Below are 15,370 nucleotides of genomic sequence, written 5' to 3' on the forward strand. Positions count from 1 at the left end.
TTGGATTCTGACATGAATATTCACAGGAATTACATGGAGGACTTTGAATAGTTGAACCATGGTGAGTCATATTTTAAATAGATAACTGGTGCTAAACATTTTCACCGTTGTATTTAACGCTTGTTAATGTACGCATCGCTTTTCATAAATTAGTTCAGGGACAAATGTCTCTTGCGTAGTCTGTCTCCTGGATATTGTATAAAAGGATGTACTTTTGTTTACTGAAAGTCGCCTAACAAAGCCTTAAAATCGCTGGCGAATAATGGCATTTTACACTGCTGCATTTGTCTAGAGCATAGTACGGCCGTACTATATATTCATTTATTTTAATGTCATACACATTAGCCTTTGAAGTCTTCTGTTTCCAGACAGGGATCCCTAACCATGTAATTGCCAAACAGCTGGTGCGCCGAACTGTTTAAAACATTAATATAATAGCCCACTGTCACAAATTATTAAGGGCCTTTGAGGTTTTACTTGCTAATAGCTGCACTAAAAACAACGTAAAATAATTTAAGATATGCGTAAAAATGATCTCCGCTGTTATGTACATACCGAGATTCATCCAGAATTCGCTCGGTATATGGGTCAGATGAAGGTTATTCATTCCCCGGACTAACAACGTTTTGGAGTGGGCCATGTAGAACCATCTTTGGTATCTTCAAGTTGTGATAAAGCGTCTGGCCCTTTAATCGGAATAAGAATCGCAGAGCTTGCAGATCTCTAGTCACTCTCATTTAACCATCGGGCTGAGCTGGACTGTGGCTTTCTGGGAGTTGTATTTCTTTCTCGTCGTAATTTTAGTTCGTTATTTATATTGTCGGTCCTTGGCAGTCCTGTCTTATTTTGTCATTTCACTCCGGGGGGAAAAAACATTTGGTTCTTAGATATGTACGTAAAAATGAATTAAAATTTTAACTAGTTTTTATTTGTTTTTGTTTTTTTTATTCCATACGACTGTAGTACGGAGAAGGGACGATATTATTTATTTAATTTAAGGTAACATATTCCGTTATATAGATGTCGGTTCATTGGCACCAAATCGGTAACTCGTGGTAGGCGATTTTTACCCCCTGGAGCATAATCCAGGCGCTAGCAGGGGGCGTGATTTATGCAGCCTCCAGCATGCTGAGTATAAATACTTATTAGTTCAGCGGCCGGTGCGAAGCTGCGCTCCTTGGCGGACGTCGGACGGCCGCAGCTGCAATCCTCTCCGGAAGGTCGCATACAATGGCAGCGCCCAAGAAAGTCTGCCTTCTCGGCTCTGGCAACTGGTGAGTGAGTGACATACCCGCCAAATACAGGCTTCTTATCCCCTGCCTTGTAATCTAATGTCTGTTTTTTGTTTTTCTTTTCTCCTTTTCTTTGATGAGAAAGATCCTTAGTATCAGAAAGGAAAGTATGCACTAAATAAATTTTATATATATATATATATATATATATATATATATATATATATATATATATATATATATATATATATATATATATATATATATAATAAAATTTAAATGCTGGTATATATTATCGTCTTTAACGTTAATCTCGTTGACGTGCACTTTGACAACAGGTTGCCGGTGTACTGCTTTTCTTGCGCAGTTAACCGTGTAATGCAAGTACTTCAGTATAGCTTTGTCCTCCCCAGGTAACACTACACCACAGCTTTAGTGACGTAAGATTATAGTTTGCAGATGTTGTTCGTATGTTATGCTGTTATGTCCCCATGTCAAACAGGTTCGTCGACTTCTGGACGTAAGTTTTTCCAACTCTAGTTTTTAGAAGCTTCTTCTGTCTTGTTCGGGATGCAATTCCGTCTGTTTTTGTTAGAAATGTTGCATCACTGTTAATGTCCCAGTGCCGGTGTTAGGCTCAGCCACCTGTCAAAATCCTTACCCCTCCCGATTATTTTGTTTGCGATATACAACTTCACCACATATCCTTAATCATATTGATCAAAGATTAACCAGACTTCCAAAATATGGCATTATCGGTAATAATTATAAAGGAAATTACTTCTGTCCTTAAGTAACATTTTCATTTTCTGTTCTCTTGGCATGCTCAGCATTTTCCAGGCTGTTATCAAGAACAAACATTTGCTCAGATGTTTTACTGGTTCTATCACAGTTGCTCTGTTGAGTAGAAAGAAGTTGGCCTGACACTCTAACACACAAGTAGTCCACATTTTGCCATTTTAATCCAGTAAGCTTTGTGTATGTTTACCTAGTTCTGACATCACAGGCAAAGGTTTTGCTTCTTGGTGTTTCCTGGTAGATTTGGGGTGGGGGGGGGGTGCAATGGCCTTTTACCCCCACCCAAAAAAACTCCCAGGTGTTTACAATACACACTATGGCAGGTATGATCAGTACCTTTGAGAGCAGCTGGCAAAATACATTTTTACTTTACCATATTGCTACTCCTTCATACTGATAGAAATTGGTGTATATATATAGTATATATGAAAGGGATGTTTTGATGTCCTTCTCTTATTGCCTTATGTTAGCATTTCGTGTTTCTCTGTAATGTGCGTCGTTTTCTCTCATATTGTTCCTTTTAAAAACAGTACTGGTGGGGGTTGTTAAGGCCAGGCAGTCATGGAGATGGTGCCAAGTCTCAGTTTCGCAAAGTCTCTGTCCACCCAAGGGTCTTAATCTCCTTGCAACATGTCACAGCTGCATTAGTCCACCTGGGGGTCAGTCCTTAGTGAGCCTTACTCAGTGGGGCAAAGGGTTGTCTTGGCAATCAGTGGCCAAACTTGCTAGATAAAAAATATTGCTGTACAGGCCCCTCCCGTTTTAAGATGTATTTACAGTACCAGTCAAAACCCTACCCATAGAAAGGTTTATTAGTAATATTCTCTATATTTTACAATAAAGACATCAAAACTATAAAATAACATGTATGGAATTATGCACTGACCAATAAAAGTATTTAAAAATTGTTTGGCGGGGGAAATTTGCTGGGTTGGGACTCAGAAGATTGCCAGTTCAAATCCCTGGGTCTGTAGAGTGACCCCCCCCCCCCCCCCCCATTGGGCCATTGAGTAAGGCACATAACTCCAACTGATCCAGGGACTGGTTGACCTTGCTGTCTCCTCTACACCAGTTCCATGAGGTGGCCTTCTGGGATGCGTTTCCAGCCGTCCTGAAGGAAGTCCCATATATTTTGAGCAGTCATTGGCCACTTCGTTCACACTCTGGTCAAACACCTCCAAAACCATTTGTACTGTGTTTCAGTCAGGTGGCCAGGTCACGTGTGGTGACACTATCACTCTCCTTCATAGGCGGCTTGGCGTGTCCAAACTTTTGACTGACACAGTACGACAAAGTTAATCGAACTCTTCGTCCTTACAAACCAAGGTTTGTCTTCTGATTCTTGTCAGCAATCTTGAGTCAAGCTTAGTCAGTTAGCGTGCATTTAGTTGCATTTTCTCTAACAGTTTATTAATAAGGAATTTGAAATGATATTCTTGCCTTACGTTGACTGTTTAACCCTGAACCGATGCGGGAGGTTAACTTGTGGGTACATTATGTATGGAGAGTGACCTCCTCGTGAAGAGAGTGTCAGTGCACCGTCGTACAGGGGAACCCACACAGGCCATGTGCAGGAAATCCCAGATGCCTCAGTAGGACTCAATGCTGCTTCTTTGCCCTTTGTGTGGAGATCTGAGATGGCCTGTGCACCAGGCGAGGGGGAGGGTTCCTGGTGAACCCGCTGCTATTTCAGGCTGCAGGATGTTACTTGTATGTCTGGGAGGTCAACATAAAAGTACAGTGCTATTCATGTATGCCCAGACCATATGTGCAACCTTTTTAAAAAAAATCCACACCAGTTACAATTTAATTGACTTAGCCTATTGGTTTGTACTATAAAACTAAATCATTAAATAAATAAGAGAAATAATGTGCACTGAGTGACGGAGGTAGCTAGGGAGATGAGGGTTCGTTTGTTTTTGTTGAGAGGGGTGGGAGTTTGGTACGTCCTCTATCGTGAATGTTATAAGCATGTCGGCATCCTATCAGACGGTAAATATTCAGGAAGAATGAAGAGATCATCTGTTGCTGACATTAACTTCATCTTTGTTTTGCTTAATCATATGTGTTTCTTTTTTTAAACAGGTTTCTTTTGGACTAAAATATCGTGTTTGTTTTCTCACCCCTGAAATGTTTGCAGTCGTCTTTTTTCACCTCGATTTCCTGACCTGTATCTGCTAATAGTGGTTTAACTCTGGTTCTTCACAGAAAAGTACAAAGCTAATACGAAGTGCTTATTTTTCACAAAATATTCATATCATCCATCATGGGCATAAGTTACCGGTGGATGGGGGGCTGTAACTTCCCCAAAAATTAAAACCGGCTAATATACTCCCCCCCCCCCGCCCATGACCATATGTGCCCTTGAGAGGTAAAGTGGGCTATCTCACATTTTTGACCCCTACCCCCTTTTTATTGAATATTTTCAATTGGATAAGTTGTTATTATCTAAGTCATACCTCTGTGCTACCTATGATATATATCAATTGTAGGGTATAGGCACAATTGTGGGACAGCCCACTTTACCTCTCAAGGGCACATATCTGGGTGTTGACCTCAACCCCTCCCAATGTTCAAACCAAAGTTATGCCTCTGTCATGCATATATAACACATTTTTTTGTTTACTTTCAGTTCATTACACTGACATTTTCTGCTATAAATCTGTGGAACCTTGCAGTTTTTACATTTTTGTGAATTCTAATTTAATTATATGTCATGTGAAAAATGTGATGGACATTCATGAAAGATTTGTTTCCCGTAAGCTTTTGTCCCTGTGTTGTAAGAGAGTTGAACTCTGGACCCTGGCTTCCAAGTTGCATAGTGGTGTTACCCTTTAGTCTAGTTTTTGACAGAAATGAATTGTGGGAAAGTATTAATCAGGGATGACTGCACAGCAAAAAAAAAAAAAAAAAAACTACGCCTGAAAGGTTAAAGGGAAGAAGTTATGCAGAAATTAAGTGTTAGGTGCTTAGGGCACAGTAGCCACCAGGGGGCACCCTCATCTGATCAGCCTGTCAGGTTGGGAAGGCTTATGTCAAATTTTGCTTAAGGCCAGCCCTCACCGGCATATTTGAGAGAATAACCCCTTGGTTTCTGATCTGTGCTCTCCACAGGGGCTCTGCTATAGCCAAAATTGTTGGTGCCAATGTGGCCCAGAACCCCAAGTTTGACAAGACTGTCAACATGTGGGTGTTTGAGGAAGTGGTGAATGGCCGAAAGCTCACAGAGATAATCAACACTGAACACGAGAACATCAAGTATCTCCCCGGGCACAAGTTACCCTCGAATGTGGTAAGACTGTGAAAAAGTGAAATCTTTGCTCTGTCAGCCACAGGATTTGAACCCACAACCTTCCAAACATGGCCACAGATCCCAAACCAACTGAGTTTATTCACTGCCGTCGCAGATCTGATTTAACTAAGCTGCGGGTTATAACAAGATCTTAATGTACAAGAACTAGACCAAAACTCAAACATATTTGTGTATGTATTTTTGGTGGCTTTGTAGGATGAATTTCGGTAAATTAATATCACAGTTGGAATACACTGATCGTTTTTCGAAATCGAGCAACACGATCGAAATCATTGCCTTTGAGCAAAAATGCTGTGTGCTTCAAATTACGAAAAGCTATGTGCCATAATTTTGTTTTGCGGTCAAGCTGAGAAATCTAATAACTTCTTTATAACTTAATTTCCCACTATATTGTTGTTGTGCCCCTGAACGCAATATTTCTAAATTGATGAGTGTTTCCAAATTCAGAAATCCGAACAAATTAATCGCCCGGCAACATCATAAGGGAAAACATCTTAAATTTACCTGCAGTGGTTTTAATTAGAGCTACGGGGTTTAACTTGACTCTTATATGGAGAGCTGGTGAGCACGTAGAAGTTATCAAGGCGACAGGTGGAATTGCAGCATGGACTGTCGGCGAAATGAAAACATTCTGCGAAGAACGCCGCTGGCGCTCCATGAAGTGCCACCTGGAATTGGAAGCACAAAGTGCTCAGTGACCTCCTGAGGGCATCTTCTCTTTTCATCTCGCAGGTAGCCGTCCCGGAATTGCCCGATGCCGTGAAAGGAGCAGACATCCTTGTTTTTGTGGTGCCACACCAGTTCGTCGGAAAAGTGTGTGATGGCATCAAAGATCATATCAAGAAGGATGCCCTGGGCATGTCCCTCATCAAGGTGTGTGTGATTTAGCACCAATCAGCAAAACGGGGGCCCAGACACGCTCAGCATGCTAATGAATTTAGTCAGACGTCATTTACGAAGACAACATTGTCTTTTGGGGGGGGAAAGTAAATTTTAAGATGCATATCTTCATATTTAGTTAATATAGAACATTTAATCCAGGTATCTCTTAGTTCACCCTCAACTACACTTGTTAGCCGTAGAAAGGTTCAGCAATAAAGGCAGTTTTGAGTTGCTTTAGCTACACTGAAGGAAATATCTTATACGCCGTTGGACGTTTTCTCCTCAGGGTGTAGATGAGGGCCCAGAGGGGCTGAAGTTGATCTCAGACGTCATCCGGGAAAAGTTGGGAATCACCATGACGGTACTGATGGGTGCCAACATTGCCAACGAAGTTGCCGATGAAAAATTCTGTGAAACCACCATTGGTAAGACGTCTGGTGGAAAACATCTTTTGTGTCTGATATTTTGGTGTCTTTGTGTTGAAGAGGCTCAAGGTTCAGGTGTCTTATTTTGATACACGACCCACCTGAGAAGCTGGAATCCTAAGGCAGGATCCTTTGGAAGGGTTAGGAAACTCAGCTCAGAAAAAAACCTCTTACACCTTAATTACCCTGAATCTCACATTCTTGGAATGGGTTCCTGGAGTCCAATAAACCCCTAAGCAATTGAAATTAAGAGGAATCCACAAAGAAAACAGTACTAAAGATCTGAAGTATTGGCTAAATGAAATGGTGACATTTTGTCCTAATCAGTTTTTATCAGATGAGATTGGAACTGAAATGAATTTTTATAAAAAAAATTACATAAATTGGCAAAATAAAAGACACACATGGGACACAGGACACAAAAATATCCACAGGCCGAATAAGCACCTTCAATGCACTAACGTTAATTTGCTAATTCCCTATTGCTCAGTCCAGTCCTGACTGCTGGTTACTCTGACGTTGATGTAGCTGTGTCTCTGTGAGGCAGTTGGACGTAATTAATTAGTTCTGTAACCTGGAGATCCTAACGTTCTGCTGTTAATGTTTGGCTTTCAGTGAATGATCTTTAGAGTGGAGTATATTTACTAAATGCTGGATCCTCGAGGCCTCAGTGCATCCGAGGTCCTGGCCACAAATGAACCCATTTCACCACAAAATAAATTATACATTTACTTAGTTAACAAAGGAACTATTGAAATCAGATTAGATTAGGATTCGATTCGACTTAATTGTGCTGTGTACATAGCTAATGAAATGCAGTTAGCATCTAATCAGGTGAAAATAAAATATACACAAGCATGATTTTGAATGAATTATAAAATTTGTGCGCAGCTATCGTGCAAAACAACTATCTGTGTTGCTGTAAACCCCCCCCCCCCCCCCCCAAAACATGGCAAAAATGTATGCTGTACAGACACAGCCCAGATTGCCATAGAAATGCTAACTGACATTGGTTGAAATCAAAATGAATGTGAAACATTTGCTCGTTGCCAAAAAAGTGTGTGTCAGGCCTGACACACTGCACTCTCCAGTGGAGTTACTGGAAGCAGTATTAAGCTTGTGATGCAGTTAAATCCAAGTATGCAGGCTGTCAGAGCAACATCAGAACAAAACACATTTTTCCCCCTTTGAGGGAAGGGACATGGCTTCAGTGTTGAATCCAACCCTTTTTAACACCAGTGTTAATTAATTGACAGCTGTATTTAAGCAATCTTTAGTCCTGGGTTCGAGAACAAAAACATTTAACTCTTCTGCAGAATATACATGTACCAGACATATTAGACTTAAACCTTCACAGTAATCACCACAAATAATTCCATTTTAGATTATTATTATTGTTGTTTTGAATAATAATAAATACTTTAAGGTGACACTTTACTTGAGGGGACACAAATAATGCTATTACTATTATTATTAGTAATATGATATTACTTTGGTATTAATTAACCACAAACTAAGTGTTACTTACAAACTGATCTCATGTTTGTTCATCATCAATGACTGGTCACACATCTTTTCTCAAGCAAGTACTATATTCACTATATATGTTAATTCTGTAAATCTTAGTGAATTCCTGAAGGGAGAAGTCATAAAGAATACTAATGAACTACTGATCTCATGTTTGTTCATCATTAATGAATCATGACATCTTTCATCTTGAATAGCTACTATATTTGTTCATTATTTGTTCTTCAGCAGTAACTGAGTATTTGTGTCCCCTCAAGTAAACTGTTGCTTACTTAAAATTTTGTAAATTAAAATCTCAGCAAAAATGAACTGAAAACTGGAAGGTTCATGTGTTTGTTGTGGTTTATTTTCATTTAATAATTTAGGCATAAAAAAAACCTCAGATAACTGGCGGCCTTAAATTTTCAATACAGCATGACAAAATGTTTAGCTAGGGGAGTTGATAGCTGGAAAGGAGTGACAGTGTGATTGTCAGTAGTCACAATCATGTCATGCCAATTAAAACAGTGTTAGCTGAAGTGAAACAATGTCCCTGACAGTGAGAAAATGCACCCTGGGAATTGTAGTCAACTAAACACTGATATGCTCAGTGGTCCACACAAGAACAAGATGTGATTTGGCTTGAAGTCTTACGGTGAAATCTGCAGTAGGACTGGATGCTGAAAGACGTTTCTGCTTTCCTCTGCACACACAATGTCTTCTGTTTCCTTCAAGGGTGCAAGAACAAAGAATACGGACCTCTGTTGAAAGAGCTGATGCAGACGCCCAACTTCCGTGTGACGGTGGTGGAGGAGTCAGATGTGGTGGAGATTTGTGGAGCTCTGAAGGTACACTGACACTCTGGCCAGATGCATGTAAATCACAGGATGCTTTGGTTTGGAAACAAGGAATGCACATAAGATATTGGTATATAAGTACCTGAATAAGGGGCGGCATGGTGGTGCAGTGGTTAAATGTTACTGTAGGACCTTTCTATGTGGACTTTGTATGCTCTCATGTTCATGTGGGTCTCTGCTGGGGGCTCCGGTTTCCTCCCAGTCGAAAAGTGTCTCTGATAGGTTAATTGGTGACTCTGAGTTGGCCCCGTAATTGTGTGAGTGTGGCTGTGTGAGTGTGCATGCCCTGCAGTGTTGGTTCCTGCCTGTGCCTATTGTTCCCAGACTAGGCTCCAGTCCCCCCTACGACCCCCAAATGAGATTAAGCAGTTATGGTGTTGGATGGATGGAATTGTTCATGTGGGTTTTTCATTGCAAGCCACTTTTGGGTGAATTGGTCCCAGGAAATAGTCCCTGAGGTGTGATGATATGCGTGTCCCCAGCCTTGTGTCCTGTGCTTCCTGGGATAGGCTACAGGCTCACACTAACCTTAAATTGAACAGGATATGGAAGATGCTTGGATCGATGACAAAGTAAAAATCCAGACCAGGGTTTTGTTTCAACCAACTAGGTGAGTTTAAAGCAGGGGTCTCAAACTACCAGCCGGCACTATCACACGGTCCGTGACATGTTTTACCTGTATTATTTAATATGGCCCTATGGCGCTTTGAACCAATCAAAGGTAATAAGTCTCCCAGATGCAGGCATGCGGGTACAGCACGCAACGTGGGTTCGTTTAGTGTCAATAAAACCATGGCAGAAATAGCAGTTACAGCACTCTTGTGATTTTTCAGCTGTTTAAGAAGATTGAGGCTGGTGTGGTAATATTTTACGCATTTTTACTACTTTATAGCTAATGCCAGGTAAATTTACTATTAGCTCAGTGCATGATGTTGGAACTTGGGAGTAGGGGGAAAATGTCAAGGTTTGTCTGTCTAACTTGCTAATAGTTTGTCAATAATGTACACTGAAGCTTTACCTCAGGTCAAGTTGAATGCGCATTTGCTAAGAATTCATTCTGCGCACATTTGTATTTATTTATTCTTGAAGCAGAACAATGTAGACTAGTTTCCTTCTTCTGTACGGATTTTCCCGCATAACTACAATGTAAAAGCATTATTTGTGTTTGTTTGAAGTTCAGTGAATAGTTCAGCTTAGGAGATGATGTGATTTTCATATGTTTACATGGGTTTTAGTTATTATCTTAATATTTATGTAAACAAAAAGCACATACTGCTGTTAAATGTATTTGTGATTTTCAATGTAGAACCTGCTGAAATGATTACATTTTGTGTGTCAGTAGATTTTTAGCATAATTTTGGTCACTATAATCGTGAAATTAAATCTCAGCTCTGTATTAATGTTTTTTTTCCTTTTATTGAGCAGGGGCCTGTTTTTTATAGATGAATTTTAAATTTTCAAGTTGAAAAAGATGGGATTATTTTTTGTTGTGAGATTCATAGCCCGAGGCCCCCAGGTAATTTGAGTTTCAGACCCCTGTTTTAAAGAGTCACAGTCACAGAGTGTTCAGCTGCTTGCCTGAAATAAGACCTTGGCCTGGATTTTTACTTTCTGAAGTTGAACTATCCACCTCTGATGGAAAGTTTTGTTGGCACTGCTCACTGGATCAAGTAACAATAGCAAACGGAAGAAGACAACAGGATATAAATAGTATACAATAGAGAATGAATAATAAATAAAACTTAACATATACGACATAGGATACATGTGCAATTTAAATGTAATACAGAGTAAGGTAACGGGACATGAACAGATGGTCCACAATGCAGAAGAACTGACTGACCAAGAAATTCCCCATTCGTTTGTCAACTTGCGCATCTATTTTTTTTTTTCGTTTTCCCACAAGAACGTGGTGGCGGTGGGTGCAGGCTTCTGTGATGGTCTCGGCTTCGGGGACAACACCAAGGCAGCAGTGATCCGTCTGGGGCTGATGGAGATGATCGCCTTCGCCCGCATCTTCTGCACCGGCGGGCCTGTGTCCCCGGCCACCTTCCTGGAGAGCTGCGGCGTGGCCGACCTCATCACCACCTGCTACGGCGGCCGCAACCGCAAGATCGCAGAGGCCTTCGTCAAAACGGGGAAGGTGAGGCTGTGCTCATGGGCGTATACGCCATCATCACATCGGCAAACATGAATGGTGCCTTATGGGAAGGGCACAATGGCAGACACAAGTGTTCCACACCTATGGTGGGCGGGATTATTGTGAGATGTCAGCTTTAACTCACTTTCTATTGATTACTGATGGTGCGTTCGATTATTTCTCTCCAACTGGCATGAAAACGTCGGAAACACGCCTCTTTTATGACGATGTCGGACAGAATTTTCTTGCCTGAGTTTCCCCGTAACGTAATTTCAACATGGCAGCTTAAACACTCAACAGTAATTCTGTTTTATAAATCTTTAAAAATGTTTATTTTGTTAAATGTATTAATAATTATAAATGTAATTGCACGTGTTCGATTTAGAGAATACCATATCGTGACTTGTTAGTGTCTTTGGTTTGTTTGTAGTTTTTGTTGCCTCTCGAGAAAAGAATATCGCTATGAATGTACGAAAATATTTTATAAAGCTTTTAATGTGGTTTGACTAGTTTGCGTTTCTTGTTTGTCTGTCTCTCGGAAAAAGTCTTACTCCAAAAAAATCTTAGGAAAAAATCTTACTCCAAAACTGCTAAAATATAAAGCAACAACACACAGCAGCATGTTCATGGAGGCAGCCATGTTTGTTCCGAGATGTGGTGGTGGGAGATTGTCGGACGTGATGTCACTCAACTCGGAATTTCCGAGTTCTGGGAGAAAAACGAACGCACCATGATTCCCATTGGAGGTAGAAGAGTGATTGACACACTATGGGGTTCAAAGCTGCGGTTCTTCCGTTGCTAGCACGGAGTTATAAGCCTCTTCAAGCACATCAACAAGGTGTCAATAAAGTCCCTCCAACTCCAGTATATTGCATCCACGCTGGATTTTTCTCGCCTTTGCAGTCAATCGAGGAGCTGGAGAAGGAGATGCTGAACGGGCAGAAGCTGCAGGGCCCAGCAACAGCGCTGGAAGTCAACCACATCCTCAAGCACAAAAACCTGGTGGAGAAGTAAGCAGTGAGACTGTTATTTAAACCTGATGTATCTGACCAATCCTGACAGTCGTAGTCCGATTTCAGTCAAGGCTGCAGATCGGCTGACTCTGCAAGCCGGCTCTGGGTAACCAGGCAAATCCTGATGAAATTGTGTGGTTCCTGGGCTGAATCTCAGTACCAAGAACATAAAGACCATACTTGTGGTCTTAGGTCTGGTTTTGCAAACTTGCTTTCCAAGAACAATCTCACAAGATCACAAGGACGGAGAACACACCAACTGAGACAGATGTGTACTTGTGTACACAATGCTGTACACTCAGCTGATTACCCCGGCTGTCATTTTTATCATAGTATTTAATAAATGAGACATAATCGAAATGTCCAGTCTAAATTATTAAATATTCCTGGCATGATTCTATGGTTTTACCATAGAATTTTCACATTTATTTCAGCTTTGTACAAATCATATACGTGAATGTTAACAATTCCAGTTCAGCAGTTTCACAAGCCAAAAAACGTGAAAAAACAGCAGGAAAAATCCAATGTGACAGAAATGACGGAAAGCTTACTCTGATTAAGGTAATACAGTTACGGTTTGTACCTTCTTCCTCCGCCATCACAACCGCACGCAATGAATGATGGGATTTTTCTCATTTGGCAAGGATGCACCCAATGTGTCCTTGATATTTGGGGTGGAGAAAGACCAGTATCCAGGGATTTTTAGCGTCCTCTGATCTTGTGATCTTAGTATTAGAACTGGTCTTCGTCAGTGGAAGATGATGTGAAATGGGCACACGAGATCACAAGTACGGTCAAGTACGCATATTGAGATCCAGCCCTGGATTGGTCCACACCTGGCTTCCCAACATTGAAGAACATTCTCCTGTTCCTTTATAAGTGTAACCATGCTTTAAGGGGGAAACGTGTGTGTGTGTATGTGTATGTGTGTGTGTGTGTGTATGTGTGTATATATATATCACAAAGACGGACAGAGAGGTTATTTACGGCGCCAGAATTGATTTTCTTTATCTTTGCATTTTTTGATGCAAGTGAAACCCATATATTCCAGTAAATATGAAATATTATAAATTCTTGTGGGTATTTCCCCATACTGCTATTGCACCAGAAGCAGGATATAAGTGCTTCTGAGGCCGTTTACATTTCAGGCAAAATGAAAGATCATTTATATTTGTAAAAAAGACAGAGAAGCCTGTGTCACATCTATAAAATCATGGATTATGTATATCCGTCTTTGTACTTTGTTTTTTTTTTAAACTAGGTGGAACATTGGTCTTAAACGTTCTCCAGTACTTACCCTAAGGATGATTTATTACCTAGAATTCAGCATTTTAATTCTGGAAGAAGTTTAATGTTTATGACGATGAGCTAGTAAGTGCTGGAGATTTCCTCTCTGTCCGTCACACCTTTTCTCCTGAAAATCTCGTGGTCCCGATGGTACCGGAATTTGCCGCCGTCTGATCCGGTTCGCCCTGATAAGATCAGCACTCCGCCTTTGCTGCTTCACCTTATCTTGTTTCTTCTGCAGGTTCCCCTTGTTCACAGCGGTCTACCAGATCTGCTATCAGGGACACCCAGTAAAGGAGTTCATCACCTGCTTGCAAAACCACCCTGAGCACATGTAACCCCTTCTTCCTTCACATGGAGGCAAAACCAGCACATGTTAAGGTGCCACTGGAAGATGTTTTGGGGAGTTAATTAGCGCTAATAAATATTTCCAGCCCCCCCATCTATTTTTCTCAAGCAGGAAGTTGATGAATTTAATGTTTCACCTTTGAGAAATGGGAGATTTTCCACTAATGTTTTCTCTAGTTTCCACTGATGTGATGCTTCCTGGCTTGTCAGAGACTTTGGAGTTAATATCGAAATGTTTATCATGGCAAGTAAATAGAATATTTTTTGTTTGTACTAGAACATCTAAAACATCTTAATTTTACTGGGCTAAAGGACACACTCTTTAAAAAGGAATATTTGCGCAAAGGGCAAGAGGTGAATACCGTCTTAAATGTCGCTGATTTTGAAAAGTGAATTGGCGGTGCATCTTCGTGCCATTTTTATACATTTTATTTGTTGCCTTATTTGAGAACTTTTGAGCCTTGCAGGTTTTTAAACAGGAGTGCCTTACAGAGCCTGAAATACCCACACGTTCATCACCTGTCATGTTCTGTGTTATGACAATTAATTGTGTTGCTTAACCGGTTAATTGTGTCGTTTTAAGCCAAACTTCCTTTCCAGGTCCCTTTGTTTTTCTTGTTGTCTTTTATTTTAATCCTGTGTTGGTTTGTATCGTTTCTGAAGTAAACAGCTGCAAATCTGTGTAATTTGGTCTCATTTCAGTCACTCTACACTGCTTAATGCCTCTCGGTATTTTGGCATGCGAGCTGGTGCATTGACACGGCCATAGATGCAGCCTGTGTGCGTTTACATGCCAGCACCTTGGCCTCCTGGCATCAGGCCCCGCCCTTCCACTGCACTTCACGGTAATTTGATCGCTATCTCATACGGCCTCTCCTGACACTGTACACTCTTATCTTTTACCCTTTTCCAGTCTGACCACCTTCCTCCCTGCTCATGTTATACTGGTATCTTCTGCACTACACTTTTAACACCAAACCACTAAATATAATTTATCCTAAAAAAAAAAAAATCCTTTAAATGGCACGAAACCCAATGGCTTGCACCTGTATGATCAGGTTGCACCCGCTCTCACCAAATGACTGAATTCTCGGAATATCTGACGTGTCTGAAGTTTAACTCTGCTGCCGTTGGTGCCACTTGCTGGTTGTCGCTCCGCTGGAATGTGTCGACGCCGCAGCCTCGCTCATTGACCCCAGCTAACGCAGTGCCCAAAGCCCCCCCCCCCAGGTTCCACGTCTGCTCTGTGTGTGTGTGTGTGTGTGTATGACACAAAGTCAGGCTAGCTAGTGTCTAAAGACCAATCCTAACACATGGTGTTTATGCAAATGCATTTGCCTAGGGGTGGTCTGGCATCCTGTCCAGGTTATACCCATACTTTGAGCTCTGTGCTGCCTGGGATAAGTTCCAGGTGACCCTCACCACGATAAGGGGTTGGGGAATGGAAGATTTGACTGGGTCCTAAAAACCCACATGTGCACAATTTTGGTTTATATGTCTAATTAGTTTTGAAGGCCACAGCTTAATCCTCTCATGAATGTTCCCGCACATAGAGGTCATCCTCAACAT

The 15,370-nt window shown here is 41.1% G+C and overlaps 1 protein-coding gene across 1 annotated transcript; it reads left to right on the forward strand.

Moving 5' to 3' along the window:
* The first annotated feature begins 43 nt into the window (after positions 1-43).
* LOC125747423 (glycerol-3-phosphate dehydrogenase [NAD(+)], cytoplasmic) lies at positions 44-14,487 on the forward strand. The gene is made up of 9 exons (XM_049022660.1): positions 44-61; positions 1,150-1,274; positions 5,145-5,322; positions 6,076-6,216; positions 6,512-6,650; positions 8,892-9,004; positions 10,920-11,156; positions 12,057-12,163; positions 13,695-14,487. Exons 1-9 carry the CDS (start codon positions 59-61, stop codon positions 13,789-13,791), a joined length of 1,140 nt encoding a protein of 379 aa, XP_048878617.1. The 5' UTR covers positions 44-58; the 3' UTR covers positions 13,792-14,487.
* The last annotated feature ends 883 nt before the right edge of the window (positions 14,488-15,370 follow it).

The sequence above is a fragment of the Brienomyrus brachyistius genome, chromosome 8 (assembly GCF_023856365.1).
Source record: "Brienomyrus brachyistius isolate T26 chromosome 8, BBRACH_0.4, whole genome shotgun sequence".
Classification (NCBI taxonomy): domain Eukaryota; kingdom Metazoa; phylum Chordata; class Actinopteri; order Osteoglossiformes; family Mormyridae; genus Brienomyrus; species Brienomyrus brachyistius.

Coding starts and splice junctions, on each gene's coding strand:
- LOC125747423 (XM_049022660.1), top strand. Junction 1,275..5,144: donor CTTCTCGGCTCTGGCAACTG/GTGAGTGAGTGA, acceptor TGCTCTCCACAG/GGGCTCTGCTATAGCCAAAA. Junction 6,651..8,891: donor ATTCTGTGAAACCACCATTG/GTAAGACGTCTG, acceptor GTTTCCTTCAAG/GGTGCAAGAACAAAGAATAC.